This window comes from Chiloscyllium plagiosum, unplaced genomic scaffold, assembly GCF_037043375.1.
Source record: "Chiloscyllium plagiosum isolate Xiang-an unplaced genomic scaffold, Cpla_swu_hap1 HiC_scaffold_1, whole genome shotgun sequence".
Lineage (NCBI taxonomy): Eukaryota > Metazoa > Chordata > Chondrichthyes > Orectolobiformes > Hemiscylliidae > Chiloscyllium > Chiloscyllium plagiosum.
In genome coordinates this window covers 165019878-165043122 of record NW_028270139.1, presented here as the reverse complement: position 1 = coordinate 165043122, position 23245 = coordinate 165019878, and the positions used below count along the sequence as shown (strand labels likewise).

The 23245-nt window shown below is 45.7% G+C and overlaps 2 protein-coding genes across 3 annotated transcripts in view; one reads left to right on the top strand and one right to left on the bottom strand.

The window, feature by feature from the left end:
• Positions 1–2082: 2082 nt before the first annotated feature.
• LOC122549380 (protease-associated domain-containing protein 1-like) lies at positions 2083–16502 on the top strand. Of its 2 annotated transcripts, XM_087996652.1 has the most exons (6): positions 2083–2164; positions 3777–3877; positions 4616–4725; positions 13137–13304; positions 14993–15137; positions 15258–16502. In XM_087996652.1, the coding sequence occupies exons 1-5, from the start codon at positions 2089–2091 to the stop codon at positions 15111–15113; spliced, it is 576 nt and encodes a 191-aa protein (XP_087852778.1). In that variant the 5' UTR covers positions 2083–2088; the 3' UTR covers positions 15114–15137; positions 15258–16502. The 2 variants fall into 2 exon arrangements, with proteins under 2 accessions (XP_087852778.1, XP_043545090.2); XM_043689155.2 differs by lacking the exon at positions 15258–16502 and having other exon boundaries at positions 14993–15243.
• A 62-nt stretch (positions 16503–16564) lies between these two features.
• Positions 16565–23245, bottom strand: part of smyd5 (SMYD family member 5) — a 42688-nt gene continuing 36007 nt past the window's right edge. Inside the window, exon 13 of the mRNA XM_043689023.2 lies at positions 16565–18441. Coding sequence (XP_043544958.1) covers positions 18303–18441 — 139 coding nt within the window. The 3' untranslated portion in view covers positions 16565–18302. The remainder of the gene's footprint in view (positions 18442–23245) is intronic.

The window sequence follows — 23245 nt, the reverse complement described above, 5'->3', positions numbered from 1 at the left end:
ACTGTAGGGAATCTAATCTAATCTAATCTCAACTCCATCTGCCACTTCTCAGCCCATTGGCCCATCTGGTCAAGATCCTGTTGTAATCTGAGGTAACCCTCTTCGCTGTCCACTACACCTCCAATTTTGGTGTCATCTGCAAACTTACTAACTGTACCTCTTATGCTCACATCCAAATCATTTATGTAAATGACATAGAGGACCCCGCACCGATCTTTGTGGTACTCCACTGGTCACAGGCCTCCAGTCTGAAAAACAACCCTCCACCACCACCCTCTGTCTTCTACCTTTGAGCCAGTTCTGTATCCAAATGGCTAGTTCTCCCTGTATTCCATGAGATCTAACCTTGCTAATCAGTCTCCCATGGGGAACCTTGTCAAACGCCTTATTAAGTCCATATAGATCTACTGCTCTGCCCTCATCAATCCTCTTTGTTACTTCCTCAAAAACTCAATCAAGTTTGTGAGACATGATTTCCCCGCACAAAGCTATGTTGACTATCCCTAATCAGTCCTTGCCTTTCCAAAACATCCTGTCCCTCAGGATTCCCTCCAACACCTTGCCCACCATCGACGTCAGGCTCTGTCTATAGTTCCCTGGCTTGTCCTTACCGCCCTTCTTAAACAGTGGCACCACGTTTGCCAACCTCCAGTTCTCCGGCACCTCACCTGTGACTATCGATGATACAAATACCTCAGCAAGAGGCCAAGCAATCACTTCCCTAGCTTCCCACAGAGTTCTCGGGTACACCTGATCAGGTCCTGGGGATTTATCCACCTTTAACCATTTCAAGACATCCAGCACTTCCTCCTCTGTAATATAGACATTTTGCAAGATGTCACCATCTATTTCCCTATAGTCTGTATCTTCCATGTCCTTTTCCACAGTGAATACTGATGCAAAATACTCATTCAGTATCACCCCATTTTCTGCGTTTCCACACAAAGGCCGCCTTGCTGATCTTTGAGGGGCCCTATTCTCTCCCTAGTTACCCTTTTGTCCTTAATGTATTTGTAAAAACTCTTTGGATTTTCCTTAATTCTATTTGCCAATGCTATCTCACATCCCCTTTTTGCCCTCCTGATTTCCCTCTTAAGTATACTCCTACTTCCTTTATACTCTTCTAAAGATTCACTCGATCTATCCTGTCTATACCTTGCATATGCTTCCTTCTTTTTCTTAACCAAACCCTCAATTTCTTTAGTCATCCAGCATTCCCTATACTACCAGCCTTTTCTTTCACCCTAACAGGAATATACTTTCTCTGGATTCTCATTATCTCATTTCTGAAGGCTTCCCATTTTCTAGCCATTCCTTTACCTGCGAATATCTGCCCCCAATCAGCTTTTGAAAGTTCTTGCCTAATACCGTCAAAATTGGCCTTTCTCCAATTTAGAATTTCAACTTTTAGATCTGGTCTATCCGTTTCCATCATTATTTTAAATCTAATAGAATTATGGTTGCTGGCCCCTAAGTGCTCCCCCACTGACACCTCAGTTACCTGCCCTGCCTTATTTCCCAAGAGTAGGTCAAGTTTTGCCCTTCTCTGATAGGTACGTCCACATACTGAATCAGAAAATTGTCTTGTACACACTGGATGAACTCTTGAATCCCTTTTTGGTGTGGGTGAATGGTGCAAGTTCATAGGGCTAAGGGAGCTGTGCTATTGCTCTGGGGTGGGGATGGGGGAGGGGGAGTGTTCATTGCCCTGATCTGATAACCCCGAGGATGTTGATAGTGGGAGAGCCAGTGATGGTAATGACTTTGGATGGTGCTTAGATTGTTCAGTATTGGAGATGGTCACTCCTTGGCAGTGTGATGCCAATATAACTTGCTACTTGTCAGCTCCTGATACGGTTTGCTCAATGAGACGGTGTGGAACCTGATGGATAGTGTATCTGTCCAATAGCCACGTGGGGTGGTGCAGTGTTACCCAATGGGAGGTGGTCAGGTGTGTGGCTCCTCCCACCCTGGACCCGCTGATTGACAGAGGTTCTGACCAATGGCTGTGTACTGGTACCCCGTGAATAATGCTGGTTGCCCGGGAGACGGTTGCTCTGATTGACAGCGGCTGCAGGAGGAAGGAGGATGCGGCCGTGGGTGCCGCTGGTGTACTGTTGCTTCCAGACTCTCCTCCTGCTCCACCAGGCGCTGCTCAATGCAGGTCAGTCAATGCACCGACTCCGTGCATTGCATTGCTCTGGCCTGGGCGGGTGGGCCGGCACTGAGACCCCCTTCTCTCTTCGGATTACCGCGGTTTCCAAAGCCCCGAGGACGGCAGGGAGACGGAGAAGGAGAGTGACTGGGAGGGAGGGAGAGGGACGGGAAGGTTGACAGGGAGGGAGAAGGAGGTTGATAGGGAGGGAGGGAGGGAGGGGGAGGTTGACAGAGAAAGGGAGGATGAAGTTGAGAGGGGGGAGAGGTAGGTTGACAGGGTGAGGGAGAGGTTGATAGAGAGACAGGTGGAGAGGGAGAGAGAGGTTGACAGGGAGAGGGAGAGGTTGACAGGGAAGGGGGAGGTTGATAGAAGGATGGAGGGAGGCTTGACAGAGTGGGAGCAGGGAGCAGGGAGGGAAAGGGGGTGTGTAGATGCTAGCAATCACTACATCTGAGAACAGGATGCAATGTGTCTCTACTTGGAAACCCCCTGAATCACTGAGTTGACCCAAAGAGTATAGACAAAGTTGTTTCCATGGGGTGGGGAAGTCCAAAACTAGAGGGCATAGGTTTTAAGGTGAGAGAGAAAGATTTGAAAGGGACCTAAGGGGCAACTTTTTCATGTACTTGTATGGAATGAACTGCCAGAGGAAGTGGTGGAGGCTGGTACAATTACAATATTCAAAAGGCATCTGATAGGTATCTGAATAGTAAGGATTTTGAGGGATGTGGGCCAAGTGCTGGCAAATGGGATGAGATTAGGTTAGGATATCTGGTTGGCATGGACTAGTTGGACTGAAGGGTTTGTTTCCGTGCTGTACATCTCTATGACTCTATAACCTCCTCTGGCAGCATCCACTCCATAAACTGAGCTGGCTGAATTACCTCACCTGTGCCTGTAATCATTCTATCATTCCTGCCAGGCATACTGCAGGATTACGGGGCACAGCTGCAATTAAGTTAAAGTTCAGTTAAACCAAAACAGAAAATGCCAACTCCTCAGCAAGTCATGTAGAAGGAAAGTTAGAATCATATTGGAGTTTGATAATCATTCCACAGATTTAGTAAATTATAGTCAGGTTTTATGCAAGTGAAGTGATGGTATGAAAACAAAACCAGAAATTGCTGGAAAAGCTTATCAAGTCTGATAGCATCTGTGGAGAGAAAGCAGAGTTAATGTTTCGGGTCCAATGACCCTTCCTCAGAACTGTTCCAGCTGTTAGAATAGATAGATGCTTAATGATTGCTGCAGATATGATGGGCTGAAGGGCCTCTTTCTGTTGTTCAAACTGAATGGCTCTCTAATGATATCTGGATGTGGATGATTGAATGGATCCTCTGAAGAAGGTTCAGTTGGTGTGTACAGAAGAAGGTTCAGTTGGTGTTTAGCAGGAGAATGTGGCTTGAGAATGATACAAGGAGATGGTCTTAACCTGTGAGTGAGGCCAGAGATTTACTGAAGTCATGGGGTAAGGTCATGGTTGGGGGAAGGTGACGGGGAGTGGAGGGGGTTCTTAGAACTGTGAATGCGTACCTGCTGCTCCAACCCCAATTCATTAAACTAGAATAGTCTGTTGATAGATTGTCGAGATTTATGCTGTTTCCTGTGTTTCATTCAGGTCTAGGGGTCAACGAATATTTATATTTCCAAGTGCTGAGCCCTGGAGACATACGCTACATCTTTCAGACTAATTTGGCCAAGGACTTTGGAGGTATTTTTGTAAGTACCACTTCACTTTACAATATCTGCTGCAGTACTCCAACAGAGAACTTGGACAGAGGACCAAACACCACAAGAATAGTGTTGCTTTTTCGTCAATTTGACATAGAAGAAACAATTTTAAGGAACCCTTGGTGTACAATTTCATAGATCCCTGAAGGTGTCAGTACAGTAGACATGGTGTGGAAGAAGGCATACAATTGAATACAAGTGTAGGGAGGTTATGCTTCAGTTATACAGGGCATTGGTGAGACCCCATCCGGTGTATTGTGTACTGTATTGGTCACCTTATTTAAGGAAGAATGGGCCACAGCGTTGCAGTGATAATGTCACTGAGCATCCAATTGCACTGGCAGATAGTGTGGGGACATGGGATCAAATCTCCCCCCCTCCATGGTCCCTGGTGGAATTGAAACTCAGTTCCTGATTATTTAATTTCAGCCATGGTGACCACAGGAGTATCATTGGTTGTTGTAAAGAACCATTTGGAGCTCACTGATGCTGCTTAATGTGGGAAATCTGCCTTCCTTACCCCGGTCCACCCTATATATGACTGTAGACTACTGACTTTCTGAAAATGTCTAGCCACCTGCCCAGTTGTATCAAGCCACTGCAGACAAGTTGGTCAATAATGGATGGGTATCAAATTCTGACTTTCCTGGTGGTGCTCAGATTCAAAGCAAGAATAAACCTTGACTTGTTTGCAATGTTGACTGGGCTCTTTGTTTCTTCATGCAGCACACGAGGTATGAGCAGATCTATCTGGTTCCTGCTGAGCCACCCCATGCCTGCAGTGATTTAAACAATGGCGCCTTCGTTCAGGATCAGATTGCCTTGGTGGAGAGAGGGTAAGTTTCAGCAGCTCAACACTGCTCTACAGCCACATTTGTATTCAACTGGCACCTTTCAGAAAGCTAGGTTATCCAAATGATTTGGAGATGCCAGTATCCGAAATGCTTCATAGTCATCTCTGTTAGAAATAAGGGAAGGCCATTTTTCCCCTTGAGTCTATTCTTTTGAGTAGATCTGTGTGGAGTTTGCACATTCTCCCTGTTTCTGCATGGGTTTTCTCCGAGTTCTTCTGTTTCTTCCTACAGACCAAAGATGTGCAAGTTACGGTGGATTGGCCAGGCTAAAATGCCCATAATGTTCAGGGGTATGCAGGCTAAGTGGGTAAGCCCTTTCTGGGGATAGATTGGCCACTAGTGTCCACTGTAATCCCACTGACTCCCACAGTTACTTTGACTGTACATCCTCACACCCTGCTTCCTGTAAAAACTCCATTCCATTCTGAGCTGGAAGGTTCATTTCCAGACATTTCATCAACCTACTAGGTAACATCTTCAGTGGGCCTCCAGACGAAGCACTGTACGTGATTCCTGCTTTCCATTTATATGTTGATGATCTTATTTCCTGTGGTGATATCATGTCATGTAGTGATGTCATTTCCTGTTCTTTATCTCAAGGGGGTGGTAAATGTGGACGAACTCGATGTGTTTGTTGATAGAGTTCTGGTTGCAATATCAAATTCTAGGAATTCTCATGCGTGTCTCTGTTTGGCTTGTCCCATGATGGATGTGTTATCCCAGTCGAAGTGGTGTCCTTCCTTATCTGTATGCCAGCCAGCATACAGAGGAAAGCTAATTTTGACGGTATTAGGCAAGAACTTTCAAAAGCTGACTGGGGGCAGATGTTCGCAGATAAAGGGACTGCTGGAAAATGGGAATGAGATAACGAGAATCCAGAGAAAGTATATTCCTGTCAGGGTGAACGGAAAGGCTGGTAGATATACGGAATGCTGGATGACTAAAGAAATTGAGGGTTTGGTTAAGAAAAAGGCGGAAGCAAATGTAAGGTATAGACAGGAGAGATCGAGTGAATCCTTAGAAGAGTATAACGGCAGTAGGAGTATACTTAAGAGGGAAATCAGGAGAGCAAAAAGGGGGCATGAGATAGTTTTGGCAAATAGAATTAAGGAAAATCCAAAGAGTTTTTACAATTACATTAAGGACAAAAGGGTAACTAGGGAGAGAATAGGGCCTCTCAAAGATCAGCAAGGTGGTCTTTGTGTGGAGCCGCAGAAAATGGGGGAGATACTAAATGAGTATTTTGCATCAGTATTTACTGTGGAAAAGGATATGGAAGATATAGAATGTAGGGAAATAGATGGTGACACTTTGCAAAATGACTATATTACAGAGGAGGAAGTGCTGGATATCTTGGAACGCATAAAGATGGATAAATCCCCAGGACCTGATCAGGTGTACCCTAGAACTCTGTGGGAAGCGAGGGAAGTGATTGCTGGGCCTCTTGCTGAGATATTTGTATCATTGATAGTCACAGGTGAGGTGCCGGAAGACTGTAGGCTAGCTAACATGGTACCACTGTTTAAGAAGGGCGGTAAAGACAAGCCAGGGAACTATAGGCCAGTGAGCCTGATGTCGGTGGTGGGCAAGTTGTTGGAGGAATCCTGAGGGACATATATTTGGAAGGGCAAGGACTGATTAGGGAGAGTCAACTTGGCTTTGTGCATGGGAAATCATGTCTCACAAACTTGATTGAGTTTTTTGAAGAAGTAACAAAGTAGATTGATGAGGGCAGAGCAGTAGATGTGATCTATATGGACTTCAGTAAGGCGTTTGACAAGGTTCCCCATGGGAGACTGATTAGCAAGGTTAGATCTCATGGAATACAGGGAGAACTAGCCATTTGGATACAGAACTGACTCAAAGATAGAAGACAGAGGGTGGTGGTAGAGGGTTGTTTTTCAGACTGGAGACCGCTGACCAGTGGAGTGCCACAAGGATCAGTGTTGGGTCCTCTACTTTTTGTCATTTACATAAATGATTTGGAAGCGAGCATAAGAGGTACAGTTAGTAAGTTTGCAGATGACACCAAAATTGGAGGTGTAGTGAACAGCGAAGAAGGTTACCTTAGATTATAACAGGATCTTGACCAGATGGGCCAATAGGCAGAGAAGTGGCAGATGGAGTTTAATTCAGATAAATGCGAGGTGCTGCATTTTGGGAAAGCAAATCTTAGCAGGACTTGTACACTTAATGGTAAGGTCCCAGGGAGTGTTGCTGAACAAAGAGACCTTGGAGTGCAGGTTCATAGCTCCTTGAGAGTGGAGTCGCAGGTAGATAGGATAGTGAAGAAGGCATTTGGTATGCTTTCCTTTATTGGTCAGGGTATTGAGTACATGAGTCGGGAGGTCATGTTGCGGCTGTACATGACATTGGTAAGGCCATTGTTGGAATATTGCATGCAATTCTGGTCTCCTTCCTATCAGAAAGATGTTGTGAAACCTGAAAGGGTTCAGAAAAGATTTACAAGGATGTTGCCAGGATTGGAGGGTTTGAGCTATAGGGAGAGGCTGAACAGGCTGGGGCTGTTTTTCCTGGAGCCTCGGAGGCTGAGGGGTGACCTTATAGAGGTTTACAAAATTATGAGGGGCATGGATAGGATAAATGGACAAAGTCTTTTCCCTGTGGTGGGGGAGTTCAGAACTGGAGGGCATAGGTTTAGGGTGAGAGGGGAAAGATATAAAAGAGACCTAAGGGGCAACTTTTCACACAGAGGGTGGTACGGGTATGGAATGAGCTGCCAGAGGAAGTGGTGGAGGCTGGTACAATTGCAACATTTAAAAGGCATTTGGATGGGTATATGAATCGGAAGGGTTTGAAGGGATATGGGCCAACTGCTGGAAGGTTGGACTAGATTGGGTTGGGATATCTGGTCGGCATCTGTATGGGTTGGACCAAAGGGTCTGTTTCTATGCTCGATGACTCTATGACTCTAGTGAGAGAGGGTCATGTCGTTTTGTGGCTAGTTGGTGTTCCTGTACCCTGGTGGCTAGTTTTCTGCCTGTTTGTCCAATGTAGTTCTTGCACGGTATTTTGTAAATGACATTAGTTTTGCTTGTTGTCTGTATGTATCTTTCAAATTCGTTTTCTGCTGTTTTAGTGTGTTGGTGGGTTTGTGGGCTACTATGATGCCAAGGGGTCTGAGTAGTCTGGCAGTCATTTCTGAGATGTCTTTGATGTAGGGGCTAGCCACTCTCCCCTACATCAAAGACATCTCAGAAATGACTGCCAGACTACTCAGACCCCTTGGCATCATGGTAGCCCACAAACCCACCAACACACTAAAACAGCAGCTAATGGACTTGAAAGAGCCTATATAGACAACAAGCAAAGCTAATGTCATTTACAAAATACCATGCAAGAACTGTAGCAAACACCACATTGCACAAACAGGCAGAAAACTAGCCACCAGGATACATGAACACCAACTAGCCACAAAACGACATGCCTCTCTCTCACTAGTAGCCTTGCATACAGATAAGGAAGGACACCACTTCGACTGGGACAACACATCCATCTTAGGACAAGCTAAATAAAGACACGCACGACAATTTCTAGAAGCATGGCATTCCAACCGGAACTCTATCAATAAACACATCATGTTCGACCCCATCTACCACCCCCTGAGAAAAAGAACAGTAAATGAGATCACCAACCCAAGGAAACCCAAACATATAAATAGAAAGCAGGAATCATGTACAGTGGTTTGCCTGGAGGCCCACTGAAGATGTTACTTAGTAGGGTGACGAAATATCTGGAAATGAACCTCCCAGCTCAGTGAGCAAACCTACATCCAGAACCTCAACCTGAGCTACAAATCTTCTCAAAACTCCATTCCATTCTCCCAGTCCCTCCATCTCTGTCACATTTGTTCTAATGAGGCCAACTTTGACAAGAGAGCTTCTAAAATGTCCACCTTCTTCCTCAATGGAGGAATGCCCAGCACCATGTTGACAGGGCCCTCAACTGGGTTTGACTCATCTCTTGCATTTCTGCCTTCACTCCCTCTCTTCCCTCCCGCAACAGCGATAGGGTTTGCTTTGTTCTTATCTACCATCCCACCAGCATCCACATCCAGAGGAGCATCAGCCGTCAATTCCCCACCTCCAGCAGGATGCCACCACCTGACACACATTCCCCTTCCTTCCATTGTCCACTTTTCATAGGGGCCGTTCCTTCACTCTTAACATTCCTCCTCCACAGCCCCACGGCCCCTTCCCCTTCAACTGCTGAAGGTGTAACACGTGCCCATTTACCTCCCCCCTCCTCAGTATCCAAAGGCCCAAACACACCTTCCAGGTGAAGCAGCACTTTACCTGCACCTCACACAATCTCGTCTACTGCATCCGCTGCTCACAATGTGGTCTCCTCTACCTTGGAGAAGTGAAGCATAGACTGGAGGACTGCTTCACAGAACACCTATGTTCTGCCCATAAGAAGACTCAGAGCTTCCAGTTGCCTGCCATTTCAACACCCCACCCTGTTCCCTGGCCAACATCTCTGTCTCAGGTTTGCTGCATTGTTCCAGTAAAACTCAGCGCAAGTTGGAAGAACATCACCTCATTTTCCACTTGGAGACCCTGTAACCCTCCAGACTCAATAACGAGTTCAATAGCTTTAGGGTCTAAACTCTCCCATGTCTTCCTGCCCACCTCCATACACCAGGTCTCGTTTTCACATTCCTAATGAAGGGCTTTTGCCCGAAACATTGATTTTCCTGCTCCTCGGATGCTGCCTGACCTGCTGTGCTTTTCCAGCACCACTCTAATCTTGACTCTAATCTCCAGCCACTTCTGTTTTTGCTTTTGGAGTTCTGACCAATGTGCAGCCACTGCTCCAGGGGCCTGTGTGAATCAATCGCATTCGCTCCCAGTTTTCTTAGTCCCTGACACACACACACACAGACCTCGGAGACCTGCACAACTGCTGGAGAAATGAAAGGCAGCGTACCTCCTGATTGGACCCCTAAGATGTTGGTTATTACTAGGAGTTCCCCCTCTTTATAGTTTCTTCTGTTATTCACAAATTTTAATACTTTCCACTGAGTTTACAGGGCACCTTTATGTCGTTGCAAGTGCCACTTGTTTATGATCAGACAGGGCACCATTGCAGTCCTTGAGTGTCCTGGGTGAGGCATTAATATGTTCCTGATGAAGGACTTATGCTTGAAATGTTGACTCTCCTGCTCATCGGATGTTGCCTGACCAGCTGTGCTTTTTCAGCACCACACATTTTGAGTCTGACTCTCCAGCATCTGCCATCCTCACTTTCTGCCGAGGCATTAATATCTTATTGACCTCTCAGGTTCCTACTAATGTGCTTTTTGTTTGAGAAGCCAGCTACTGATGTGTTTTCAATGGACGACTGTCGGTGTTTGGAACAGAGTTGTTAAAAATAAGCAAATTAACAAAGTCTTTTACAACATTTAGTTCTGAAACAGAAATTAGAAATACACTTAAAATCTAAACTGAGTTTGTCTTTACGCACTGATAATTTTGCACAATCAGCATGGTAAGACTGAGATAGTAAAACACACATACATTCAGTTAATACATGGAATTTATTAGAAAGGCTACATGATCACAAAACCATCTTAGAATTTAATTTTAAACCATGAAAACAGAATGGAATTTCAAAGGAAGTGACTGTTTCCTTTGAAAGCACAACTAGGTAAAGGGCTCAACAAATGTAGGACACCAGCTGAAGACCTGATCTTTTCCAGCTGTGATTCTACACAATAGACCTTTCTCGGAGTCACTGATACCTTCTAATATAATTGTTAAGGATTGTAATAGTGCTGGAACTTCACTCAGATATTTCCCGGTTAGCATGTTCAGAGGTATTATTACACACTAATTGTATTGAACCTGGGCCTTCTGATCTACAGGTAGATTATTTATTAGATTTTTTAGATTCCCTACAGTGTGGAAACAGGCCCTTCGGCCCAACAAGTCCACACCGACCCACCCAAACACATTCCCCTACGTTCACCCCCGACTAATGTACCTAAAACTACGAGCAATTTAGCATGGCCAATTCACCCAGCCGGCACATTTTTGGACTGTGAGAGGAAACCCACGCAGACACGGGGAGAATGTGCAAACTCTACACAGACAGTTGCATGAGGCAGGAATTGAACCTGGCTCCCTGGCGCTGTGAGGTAGCAGTGCTAACCACTGAGCCGCAGTGCTGCCCCAAAGGTGGTAGTGACACTACCACTGCATCATAAAGAGCTCTTTCGAGTGTCACTGATAGGTGAGCTGCGCATGCTTTGAAGTTCACCCATAAAGGACAGCAGTGTGCTTCATCGTCAAAGAGTGAATCCTACATGGATTGTAATTAAAGGGAATAGCATTGCATTTAGTCAGTCATGGAGGTTCACAGCATGGAAACAGGTCCTTCAGCCCAACTTGTGAAAACTAGGCAGGATGGACAATTAATCCAGCCCCATTTGCCTGTGTTTGGTCAATTGATTGATGTTAATTCATTGCACTTTACTTCACCACCGCTGAAACAAATAATTAAACATGAGCTTCCCCACTTCCAGTAATTACTCCTTTACCTCAGCTTTCAACTCTTGTAACGATCATCGAGATATTTTTAAACAACTTGCTCAACTATGATATGACACATCTCTGGAGCAGGTGGAATTTGAATTCAGCCTCCTGGTCTAGGGGTAGGGACACTCCCATGACATCCAAAGAGCCATTCACTTAATCTTCTAAACTGGAAGAAAAAGACTCGTTCATGCAATCTGACCCCATCATTGACTCGTTCAAGCCCCACACCTCTCAGGTGAATCTGTAGTGCACCCTCTCCAAGGCTAGGACGGCATTTCCTGACTGCTCTACCTGGAACTGAATGCAGTCTTCACAAACGATATCCCAGCAGAGCTCTGTACAATTGTAGCCAAGCTTATTTTTGCCTGGTGAAGTGACCGAGTGAGCCAATCAGTTGAAAGACAATTAGGAGTGAGCAATAGATATAGACTTTGTCAGTGACACATCCCTTGAAAGAAAACTAAAGCTTAACATAAGACATTGAAAAAAAAGATTGGTGCTTTATCTGGGACTTTGCTGTGCACAGATCGGCTGTTACATTTTACTCTTTATCTGTGATGACATTTCCCAGTGAATCGAATCTCCACATTAATTAAAAAGTTTCAATTATTCGATCAGATTTACTGCTCACTCGTGTTCCTGGGATCCAAGTAATCACCTTGAGAAAAATGGCTGGGGGTTGAAAATATCATTGACTAGACTCGTTGTGTTGACTGGACAGTTTTCAAATCCCTTGCTATTCAGTACTCAGTTTAACCTGCAAGATGGTTTGTGTGAAAGATTGTGGTTTTGTTGTGTCTTTCTGAGCATCCATGAGATTCTGCTTTGATACCACTGGCTCCTTCCCGTGTCTGGGTGGATTAATGCGGTGTATGTGTGACAGAACATAATGTTCTTTCTTTGACAGGGAAACCAGACCCCAACCACTGTGCAGTCAGTGCTGCTATCGTTAGTTACAACAGTCAAAGGCCAATCCCATAGGAGCAGTCTAGCTCCCCTCATATGTTGATTGAAGTCTATAGCACAGGCAAAGGTCTTTCAGCCCATCAAGTCTGTGCTGGTCAACAACAAACTGCTAATAATCCCAGTGTCTGTGTGAGTTTAATCTGGGTGCTCAGGTTTCCTTCAACAGTGCAAAGATGTGCAGGTTAGGATGGATTGGCTATGCTGAACAGCCCATTGTGTCCAGTGAAGTGCAGGCCAGGTGGATTAGCCATGGGAAATGCAAGGATAGGCTAGGTGCTGGGTCTGGGTGGGATTCTGTTTGGAGATTCAGTGTGAACTCAATGGGTCAAATGGCCTGCTTCCACACTGCAGGGAGTCTATAATCCCATCAGGGGAGGTAATGGCCGAGTGGTATCATCACTGAACTTCTAATCTAGATAATGTTTTGGGGACATAGGTTTGAATGCCGCCATGGCAGATGGTGGAATTTGAATTCAAGAATATGTGGAATTAAAAGTCTAATGATGACCAGGAATCCATTGCCAATTGTCAGAAAAACCCATCTCTTTCACTAATGTCCTTTAGGGAAGGAAACAGCCAGCATTAACTTGGTCTGCCTGATATGTGACTCCAGACCCACAGTAATATGGTTTACTCTTAACTGTCCTCTTGGCAATAAATGCTGCCCTCGCCAGCAATACCACATCCTATGAATGAACAAAAGAGAAAAACAAATTTTCCAGCACTTGCCCCTGTGCAGTTATGGGAATGTGTTCTGAAAATTGTCCCCTTGACTGAAGCATTGAAATGTGACAGGGAAATGTGTGCCTGCAGTGGGAGGGGGAGCAATGGATGCAACAAGTCTGTCTCTCTCTGTGTGTCCCACAGGGCCTGCTCATTCCTGTCAAAGGCTCGCGTTATCCAGGAGCACGGTGGCAGAGCAGTGATCATCTCGGACAACGTGTATGACAATGACAGCTCCTATATTGAGATGGTGCAGGATGGTACGACCAGGGACAGCGACATCCCAGCACTGTTCCTTCTTGGGAAGGATGGGTGAGTTTGGGTATTTCCCGTCATCACTTCCTTGGACATCTGCACTTGGATTGGGTCAGCCAGGGCAGAGAAAAATCAAATCAAATTGGACCAGTAAATTGGGGATGCAGAGTCTAACGGAGGTGCACAACTGGAATATTGCATTCAGTTCTGATCGCCATGCTTTAGGAAAGATGTGAGAAGGTGTGGGGATACTAAGATTGGGGAGTTTTAGGTCTGAGGTTGAAAAGATAAGACAGAAGAGCAGAATTAGGCCAGTCAGCCCACTGAGTCTGCTCTGCCATTCAATCATGGCTGATATGTTTCTCAGTATCATTCTCATTCTATCTTCTCCCCATAACCCTTGATCCCCTTAGTAATCAAGAACCTGTCTAGCTCTTCTTAAATACACTCAATGACTTGGCCTCTACAGCCCTCTATGGCAATTCCACAGAGTCACCACCCTGTGGCTGAAGAAATTCCTCCTCATCTCAATTATAAAGGGTTCTCCTTTCACTCTGAGGCCGTGCTCTCGGCTTCTACAATGGAAACATATTCTTCATGTCCACTCTATCCAGGCCTCTCAATTTTCTCTAAGTTTCAATCAAAATCTCTCTCTTTCTTCGAAACTCCATTGAGTACAGACCCAGAGATCATATGACAACTGCTCCTCATATGACAAGCCCTTCATCCCTGGGATAATTCTTGTGAACCTTCTCTGGACCTCCCTCCAACACCAGCCCATCCTTACTTAGATACGGGGCCCAAAACTGTTCACAATATTTCAAATGCGGTCTGACCAGAGCTGTATACAGCCTCAGCAGTACAGCCCTGCTCTCGTATTCCAGCCTTCTCAAAACAAATGTTAAGATTACATTTTCCTTCCTAATTGCCAACTGAACCTTCTTGTTAACTTTAAGGGAATCCTGAACGAGGACTCCAAAGTCCCTTTGTGCTTCACATTTCTCAAGCCTTTCCCATCTTAGAAAGATTGGGCTTGTTTTCCTTAGAACGTGGAGATCGAGGGGAGATTTGATTGAGGTGTGTAACATTAGGACAGGCCTCAAGAGAAAGAGAAAAGGGGGATATTGCGGCACAGCAATAGTTTTCATAACTCTGTACTTGGAACCTGGGTTCAAGTCCTATCTGTTTCAGACATGTTTAATAACATCCCTGAACAGGTTGATGCAGGAAAAACATCTGCAGTTTGAGGCTTTGTCTCTCTGCAATAAAAACAAAGATGCTGCTCTGATTGGACAAGGATTAGGGGATAGAAATATTGATGCTTTGGGCAAGAGTTGCAAAGGCAGATGGGGAGGAATGTCTTCACACAGCGCTGGGTAATGGCCTGGAACTTGCTGCCCGTGCACAGGGGACATGGAGTAGAGACAGCAAATGGTTTCATAGAGCAAATTGGGAGGCAATTGAGGGAAATAAACTTGGAGAGCGAGCCAAGAAAAAGGCACTTGCAGAAACATTCTTATTACACAGTTGTGATGTAGAATGTACTGCCCGAAAAGCTGATAGAAACAGGTCCAAACATAACAATCACAAGAGAGCTGGATAAATTCCTGAAGGGGCCATGGGGGACAGAGAACAGAAGAGTGGGACCAAACCAAACAGCCAGCACAGACATGATGGGTCAAATGGCTTGTTGGGCAGGTATCATGCTATTATTTGACAGTGTTTGCTTTCCCCACTGTTGGCAGGTACATGATCAGGCGATCTTTGGAGCTGCATGGTCTCCCGTGGGCTGTCATCTCCATCCCAGTCAATGTGAGTGGGATCCCAACATTTCAGCTCAAACAGCCACCATGGACCCTCTGGTGACAGTAGCCAGCCCCTGGACTCACAGTCAGTCCGTTTGCACTAATCTCTCTTGATCATACTTTGTGATGTCTTCTCAACTTTATTTAATAAATTAATCTGCTGTTAACTTTCTACCCCTCCCTTTTGTTTCCATCTTTCCCGTAGTTATGGACTAGACTGGAAACGTGCTGCCACATACTTGTCCATTTTCATGCCTATGTTTCGCACTCCTGCAGTAGTCACAGGATCTTCTCGTACAGTGATTCCTTCTGGGGACATCACCAGCCTCTGTCCTGACGCTCATTTTGCTGCCACAGGGAACCCTGGCTGACTGGCCTAGCATAAACCCATGCCAGCTCAGGTTACAATTCATCTGCCTGCCAAGCTTGGTTTTGTGGGGAGGGCTTTGCTGGAAGTTTGAGTGGAACGAGTCAATCCATTCAGGGCTGGAAGTCTGCTGTCCCTCCCCAGTCTTTGCTGGAACTCAGAGCCACACCACAGTCGAAGCATCGCTAGCTTCTGATTGACAACACTCCACTTGTGTCAAACCAGCAGTGTTTCAAAATAGCAGCTCACACCCCACCCTTTCCCAACTGTAAAGGACAACATGACCCGGAGGGTGAATTAAACGTCTGGATAATAATCCATTACCAATTTACCACTCGCCTTAAAGGAAACCCTTCCCACAAGCACAGAGTAATGTTACCAGACTGATAATCCAGTATGAGTCAAAAAGTGTGGCACTGGAAAAGCACAGTGGCAGCATCCGAGGAGTAGACGAGTTGACATTTCGGGCAAAAGCCCTTTGTCAGGAATGTAAATACCCTGAGCTAATTAATGCTCTCATGATATGGATTAAAATCCCACAAGATCAGATTGTGAAATCTAAATTCAATAAAAACTTGAGTTCAAGCTCGTCCAGTGGTTAAATATCCATCTGGTATAATAATGCTGCTTAGGGAAAGAAATCTGCCATCCATACCTGGTTTGGCCTACACACGACTCCACACCCACAGCAACGAGTTTGACTCTTAAATTTCCTCTGAAATAGCCCAGTGATTAGAGTTAGACAGTCATGTCCACATCCTGTGAAACAATAAAAAGAACCAGACTCCATTTGCTGTTTTCCATCATTTTATTGAATACATGCAGATTGGTCACGCCTCAGTGCTGTGAGAATCTGTGATGATTAAATGGGAAGCTGCTACACTGCTGACCCAAGTGGAGCCTGACTGCTCTAAGTTATAGCCTATCCTAAAACTAAGTATTGATATAGAATCTTTCTAGACTATATGCAAAATCATCTCTTTACCGCTCCCCATTTCCCCCCCCCCAACTTCACAAAGTTCGCACTGGGACCTGGGATACACCAGCCTCAGCATAGTGACCCCCCCCCACTCCCACCTCATGTCACTGGTGGCCTTTCCAATTATGGCCCTTATCCACCAATTCCCCCCCCCCCCCCCCCACACTCTTTACTCAGCAGAATTGTGATCAGGATAGGAACAGTTCAGCACCTCTTACCCTCCCTTAGCAGCCTCCAAGTTCCCCCTGATCCTGGTCCCAGGGTTACTGGAAAGCAACGAGAGCTGTTGCCCTACTCCATGGTAGATGAATGACGTGAAACTGAACATTCCTTGTTCACTCCTACTCTCCCCGGAAGAGACTAACGATACAACTCAGGGGAATCACTAATGAAGCGAGACAGAGAATTGGGAAAAGGCTGGTGAGGACCATGAACAGCAGGAAGGACCAGATGGGCCAAACAGCCTTTTGCTGCAATGACCTACATAAAGCAATCACATCAATGAATTGCCCACATACAATGTCTGACTCCACTGTGTCCTGTCACTGTGCAGGGAGGACAGAGAGAGAAAGGAGAGAGAGAGAGAGAGAGAGGGACACACACACAGACAGGTAGGCCGTGAATAGGAACATGTCAGGACTCTGGGCCACTGAGGAGCAGCTCACAGGTTACTGTAGGCCCAGCAATAGATTGGCAGACAGACAGTCTCACTTACTCGTGTGGAGTTAAAAAGACCCAGGCACTAGAGACTGCTACCTTATCCCCAAGGCAGATAGTGGAACAGACACAGAAAGAGACAAACATCCCACAGCAAGAGATGTGTGTGTGTGTGTGTGTGTAACTGAGACAGACGTACACACACACACCCACATCCACCCAGACAGAACACGAACCAAGACAGAGAACTACTCAGCCCCTGCCCATCATCCCGCCCCCCCCACCACCCACACATGCAGTCCCACACCAAGACAGGAACCCACACACACAAACTAGACAGCAACAAAATGCAAACATCAGAAATCACATTCTCACACAGCACACTGTAACCAGCTGTTGTCTCTCAGCACATCAGCTGAACTGGAGCCAACTGGATTTTAGATCCATTTTAAATAATTCTCTTGCAGCTGGAGAGAGTGCATGTTACACCAGAATTTAATATAACTGTAACCTGCCCTCTAGGCTCTCCGGCCTGAACCCTTGCTTTCACCTTCATGGAGGTGCTGGTTGGGCTGGGGAATAGGCTCAGGGATCTACTGGCCACCTCTCTGTAATCTCATCCAGCATCTACCAAGACAGGGTGTGGATGGGAGGGCTATCCCACTAGGGGAGGGGAGGCAGCATTGAGGGGAATGCAATGCTTCAGGCTGCGTCGACTCACTTGGCAAGAGGGATCACTCAACAGTGACCGAAACTCAAACGTCAGTTTCTGGCTGTTCCTCGCTGACCCTCCCCACCCCATCGCCACCCACCCCACCCCCTCCAAGCCCGGTCCGTCACTGTACATCACAGGGCTGCCGTCACAGAGGTGTCTATGGCACAGGTTCTGATTACACCCACCAGCACACCTGGTGGAGGGGGGCAAGAAGGCAGACATCAGAAGGTGACAATTTTGCAGGAGGAGAAGGTAATGGAAGGCAGTGCTCATGGGGAACAGGAGACTGCCCCCTTGAACAACAACCCCCTCCCGAAAACAGCAACTATCTTCCTCACTCACATGAAGCAACTGGTGTGATTGAGGAACCAGCCTGCCCAGTGCTTGTACAGATTTGTATTTCTTGTGTGTGTGTGTGTGTGTGCGCACATGTGTATGTGTGATAATGATGTCTAGCTGTGGTTATTGCATTGTTGGAAAAGGGCCTCTGGCACAGCCGTGTTTCTGTGGAACCCTGTGCCCAGTCACTGCCTTACACATCGGTCATCTCATCTTCCAGCTCAGCACTCTCAGCATCAGCTTCAATCTCCTCTTCTTCGTCTGAGGTCAGGTCAGGGTCAGTGGCCTGAGCCACACATTTGGGACAGGAGCAGACGAACAGATAATTCTCCCTTCAAAAATAAAACAGATTTCAGATATAACCTAAACTCTCCCAGGTCATGTACAGCACGGGGTTACATACAGCGTACAGCTCCCTCCACACGTCCCCCATCAAACACTCCCAGGACAGGGACAGCACACGGTTAGATACAGAGCAAAGCTACCTCTACACTGTCCCCATCAAACACTCCCAGGACAGGGACAGCACGGGGTTAGATACAGAGTAAAGCTGCCTCTACACTGTCCCCATCAAACACTCCCAGGACAGGGACAGCACAGGGGTTAGATACAGAGTAAAGCTCCCTCTACACTGTCCCCATCAAACACTCCCAGGAAAGGGACAGCACTGGGTTAGATGCAGAGTAAAGCTCCCTCAACACTCCCCATTAAACACTCCCAGGACGGGGACAGCATGGGGTTAGATACAGAGTAAAGCTCCCTCAACACGTTCCCCCATCAAACACTCCCAGGACAGGGACAGCACAGGGTTAGACACAGAGTAAAGCATGGGACAGCATGGGATTGGATAGAGTTAAACTCCCTTTACAGTGTGCCTGCTGTGGGAGCAAAATGTTTCTGAAGCTCTGGTCAGATCCTCAACTCTGGTATTGTGTCCAGTCTTGGCAACACAAGAACATATGAACCAGGGGCAGGAGTAGGCCGTCTGGCCCCTCGAGCCTGCTCCACCATTTAATAAGATCATGGCTGATCTTCTCACGGCCTCAGCTCCACTTACCCACCCGCTCACCATAACCCTTAATTCTTTACTGTTGAAAAATCTGTTTACCTTAAGAACATTGAACGAGGTAGCCCCAACTGCTTCACTGGGCAGGGAATTCCACAGATTCATAACCCTTTGGGTGAAGAAGTTCCTCCTCAGCTCCGTCCTAAATCTGCTCCCCCTTATTTTGAGGCGATGCCCCCTAGCTCTGGTTTCACCCACCAGTGGAAATAACCTCCCTGCTTCTATCTTATCTATTCTATTTTATATGTTCCTATAAAATTCTCCCCTTATTCTTCTAAATTCTATAATCCCAGTCTACTCAATCTCTCTTCATAAACCATTCCTCTTAATTCCAGAATCAACCTCGTGAACCTCCTCTGCATTTGCTCTAGTGCCAGTACATCCTTTCTCAAGTAAGGAAACCAAAACTATACACAGTATTCCAGGTGTGGCCTCACCAGCAGCACCCTATACAGCTGCAGCATAACCTCCCTGTTTTTAAACTCCATCCCTCTAGCAATGAAGGACAATATTCCATTTGTCTTCTTTATTACCTGCTGCACCTGTAAACCAATGTTTGTGATTCATGCACAAGGCAACCAGGTCCCTCTGCACAGCAGCGTGCTGCAATTTTTCACCATTGAAATAATAGTCCATTTTGCTGTTATTCCGATCGAAATGGATAATCTCACATTTACCAACATCGTACTCCATCTGCCAGACCTCTGCCCACTCACTGAACCTATGTCCCTCTACAGACTTTGTGTCCTCTGCACACTTTGCTGTCACTCATCTTAGTGTCATCTGTGAACTTTGAAACACTACACATGGTCCCCAATTCCAAATCATCAATGTAAATTGTAAACAATTGTGGTCCCAACACGTGTTGGGAAGTGTAAAGACCGCATTTTTTATTTGTCTTTATTTTTACATTGTGGTCCTAAATGGGGAAAGAATACTGCTTTAAACTAAGGAAACTGCAGAAAAAGATGTTGCAGTTTTAAAAACGCTAACACTGTAACGCACTGAGAGTTGCATTTAGATGGCTGCTTTGTTCCAGCAGTGGGAGAGGAGTTGAGTAAAGCTTTGGGAAGATGTTTGTGCCCCAAGGCACCGTGGCTCTGTGTTCAGGTTTTGCCCAGAGACAGACTGTTAACTGGATTCTCACTCAAGACCAGCCGTGAATCATCAACATGACACCAACTTACTGATAACCAACTTGGGTGTGAACAATAAAGCAGCAGAAAGCCTCCAGACTATAAAAAGACTGCATCTCCTCTGCAGTGAGGTAACCTACAACTGAAGGATAGCTTGCTATTCCCTCCACTCATTTGCTGTAAACTATTCCCTTGAACTAGCGACTGAACAATTCCTGTGCCAATCACCCAGTGCCTTTAGTAAAGAACTGGAAGGATTTGGAAAGAAGGAAAAGGACACTTTGAAAAATCCTATGGACTGGTGAAATCGCACCACAATCCTCCAATGTCTTGTACTTTATCTGTAACATTCACATTTACTTACTTGTCTGTCTGATTGCATGGGTATGTAAGGGTTTAAGAAAGTGGTACAATGAATAAAAACTATAAGTTGAGCATTCATGTTTTGTTTGCCTGTGGTCAAAACTGATTTAACAGTTTTCCAGCCCAGAAGGAGGCCATTCCACCCATCATGTCTGTACTAGCTCCTTAAAGCTAGTCCCACTCTCCAGCCCTGTCCCTGTAGCCCTCTATCTTCATCCCTTTCAATTATATATCCAGCTCTCTTTTGAAATCTCTGATGGAATCCGCCTCCACCATTCTCCCAGGCAGCACATTCCAAATCCTAAAAAGTCTCTGAGTAATGAAGGGGGTTTCTCCTTATCTCACTCCTAGCTCTCTTGCTGACAATCTTGAAACTGTGAGCCCTAGTTACTGACACACCAACTAGTGGAAACAGAATATCCTTCTTCACTATGTCAAAATTGTTCATAATTTTCAACACCTCAATAAGGTTCTCTCTTAATCTTCGCTGCTCTAAGAAGAATAAGTCTAATCTCACTAATTTTTCTTTATATCTAAAATTTTTCATTCCTGGTATCATTCTAGTAAACCTCCTTTGAACTCTCCCCAGGGCTTTAACATCCTTCCTTAAATAAGGTGTCCAGAACTGAACACAATACTCCAAATTTGGTCTGATCAATGACTTGTAGTGGTGTAGCATCACTTCCCTTGCTTTCCTTGCCTCAATTTATAAACCCCAGGATCCTACCCTGCCGTGTGGCTCAGTGGTTAGCACCGCTGCCTCACAATGCCAGGGACCCAGGCTCGGGCGACTGTAGGTGTGGAGTTTACACATTCTCCCTGTGTGCGCGTGGGTTTCCACCAGGTGCTTCATGAATGAGGACTCCCTAATCCGCCTTTATGTAGTTCAGAGAATTATGCACACGAACCCCGAGGTCGTTGTGTCCCTGTAGTTCCTTCAAAGTTGAATCATTGAACCTGTAATGTCTCTCCATGTTTCTTCTATCGAAATGCACTGCCTCACATTTCTCTGCATTGAAATCCATTGATTTGTAATAAATAGTAGTTTCTTGTTAAGTACAGAAACCTGGTCAGTGTTTTCAAGCAGGTAAACTGGAGATCTTGAGTAATTTAATTAATCTCTAACTTGTCAGATGACTTGGGAACAGTGGGGCTCTATCTCAGTGCCTGGTAACAGAGGCACAGAAAGAAGGATCTTTGAGAGGGAGCATACGAGATTAACCAGAAGTAATCCAGGGCTGCTGGAAGTTCAGGTCCTAGGCTCACTGGAGATGGTGGGGCTGTGTCCTTGAAGCAAAGGCAGTCGAGGGAGGATGTGAGACAAAGGTACATCATTAAAGCAGGCTTAGGGAGGTTGACAAGAAAAGAAAAACTCTTCCCATTAAGCAATGAAACAAAGACTGGAGAGCAGGGATTTAACATTTTGGGTACAAACGTGAGGGAAAATCTTAAGCAGCCAGTGGTACAGACCAGAAATCTGAAGCCCATGATGGGCTGAGGGAGGTGGAGAACAAGTGTAGACTTGATGGGCCAAATGATCTCTTTTTGTACCATGACAGAGTCTCCAGAGGGACAGAGGCAGATTCGACATTGTGCAAAAACCTGGCAGGAGGAGTGTCATGTGGAAAAATGAGAGAGTGGCAGGAAGAATGGAGGAGCCGAGTATTATTTAAGTGGAGAAAGAGTGCAGACGGCGGATTAGGGAGCCCTCATTGATGAATCACAAAAACTAGAGCTCTTGTTTAGAGGGTAGTTGGGAAGACAAATGGAATGTTGGCCTTTATTTCAAAGGGAATGGTATATAAACGTAAGAAGATTTTGCTGAAACTATACAAGGTGCTAGTCAGCCCACAGCTGGAATACTGTCAACAGTTCTGGGTCCCTTATCGAAGGAGAGATATTTCAGCATTGGAGGCAGTCCAGAGAGGGTTCACTCGACTGTTACTGGGTAGGGAGGGACTGTCTAATGAGGAGAGGTTGAGTAGGGTCGGTCTGTACTCATTGGAGTTTAGAAGGATGAGAGGTGATCTTATTGAAACAGACAAGTTTCTTTGAGGACTTGACAGGGTAGATATGAAACCTACCGGGTTGTTTCCCCGAGGACCAGATGGTATAATCTCGGATTAATGGCTTGCACATTTAAGACAAAGACGAGGAAGAATTTGTTCTCTCAGAAGGGAGGGAACCTGTGGAATTCTTTACCACAGAGGGCTGTCGAGGAGAGGTCATTCAATATATTCAAGGTTCAGATAGATTTTTAATTTGTAAGGGGATCAAGGGTGATGGGGAAAATGCAGAAAGAGAAGTTAAGGATTATCAGAGCAACTATGGTCTCACTGAATGGCGGGGCAGACTCGATAGGGTGAATGGCCTACTTCCGTTCCTACGTCTTCCTATGGTCTTCCGGGTATTTGAGAGAAATTAATGTCAAGGTCTGTGTGGACCAAGTGGGGGGAATGAGGAATGACTGGGCTGCTCTGTGGTTAGACTTGATAGAGCAAATAGCCTCTTTCCATAAAATGACTCTACATTGTCACTCTGAGACTTGCCTGTGGCCAGAATGAAGCTCAG

Excerpts from the sequence above, each read along its gene's own strand:
- LOC122549380 (XM_087996652.1), top strand. The coding sequence starts at position 2,089 with ATGCGGCCGTGGGTGCCGCTGGTGTACTGTTGCTTCCAGACTCTCCTC. Across the intron at positions 3,878-4,615 it reads AGGACTTTGGAGGTATTTTT|CACACGAGGTATGAGCAGAT; the intron begins GTAAGTACCACT and ends TTCTTCATGCAG. Across the intron at positions 4,726-13,136 it reads ATTGCCTTGGTGGAGAGAGG|GGCCTGCTCATTCCTGTCAA; the intron begins GTAAGTTTCAGC and ends TGTGTCCCACAG.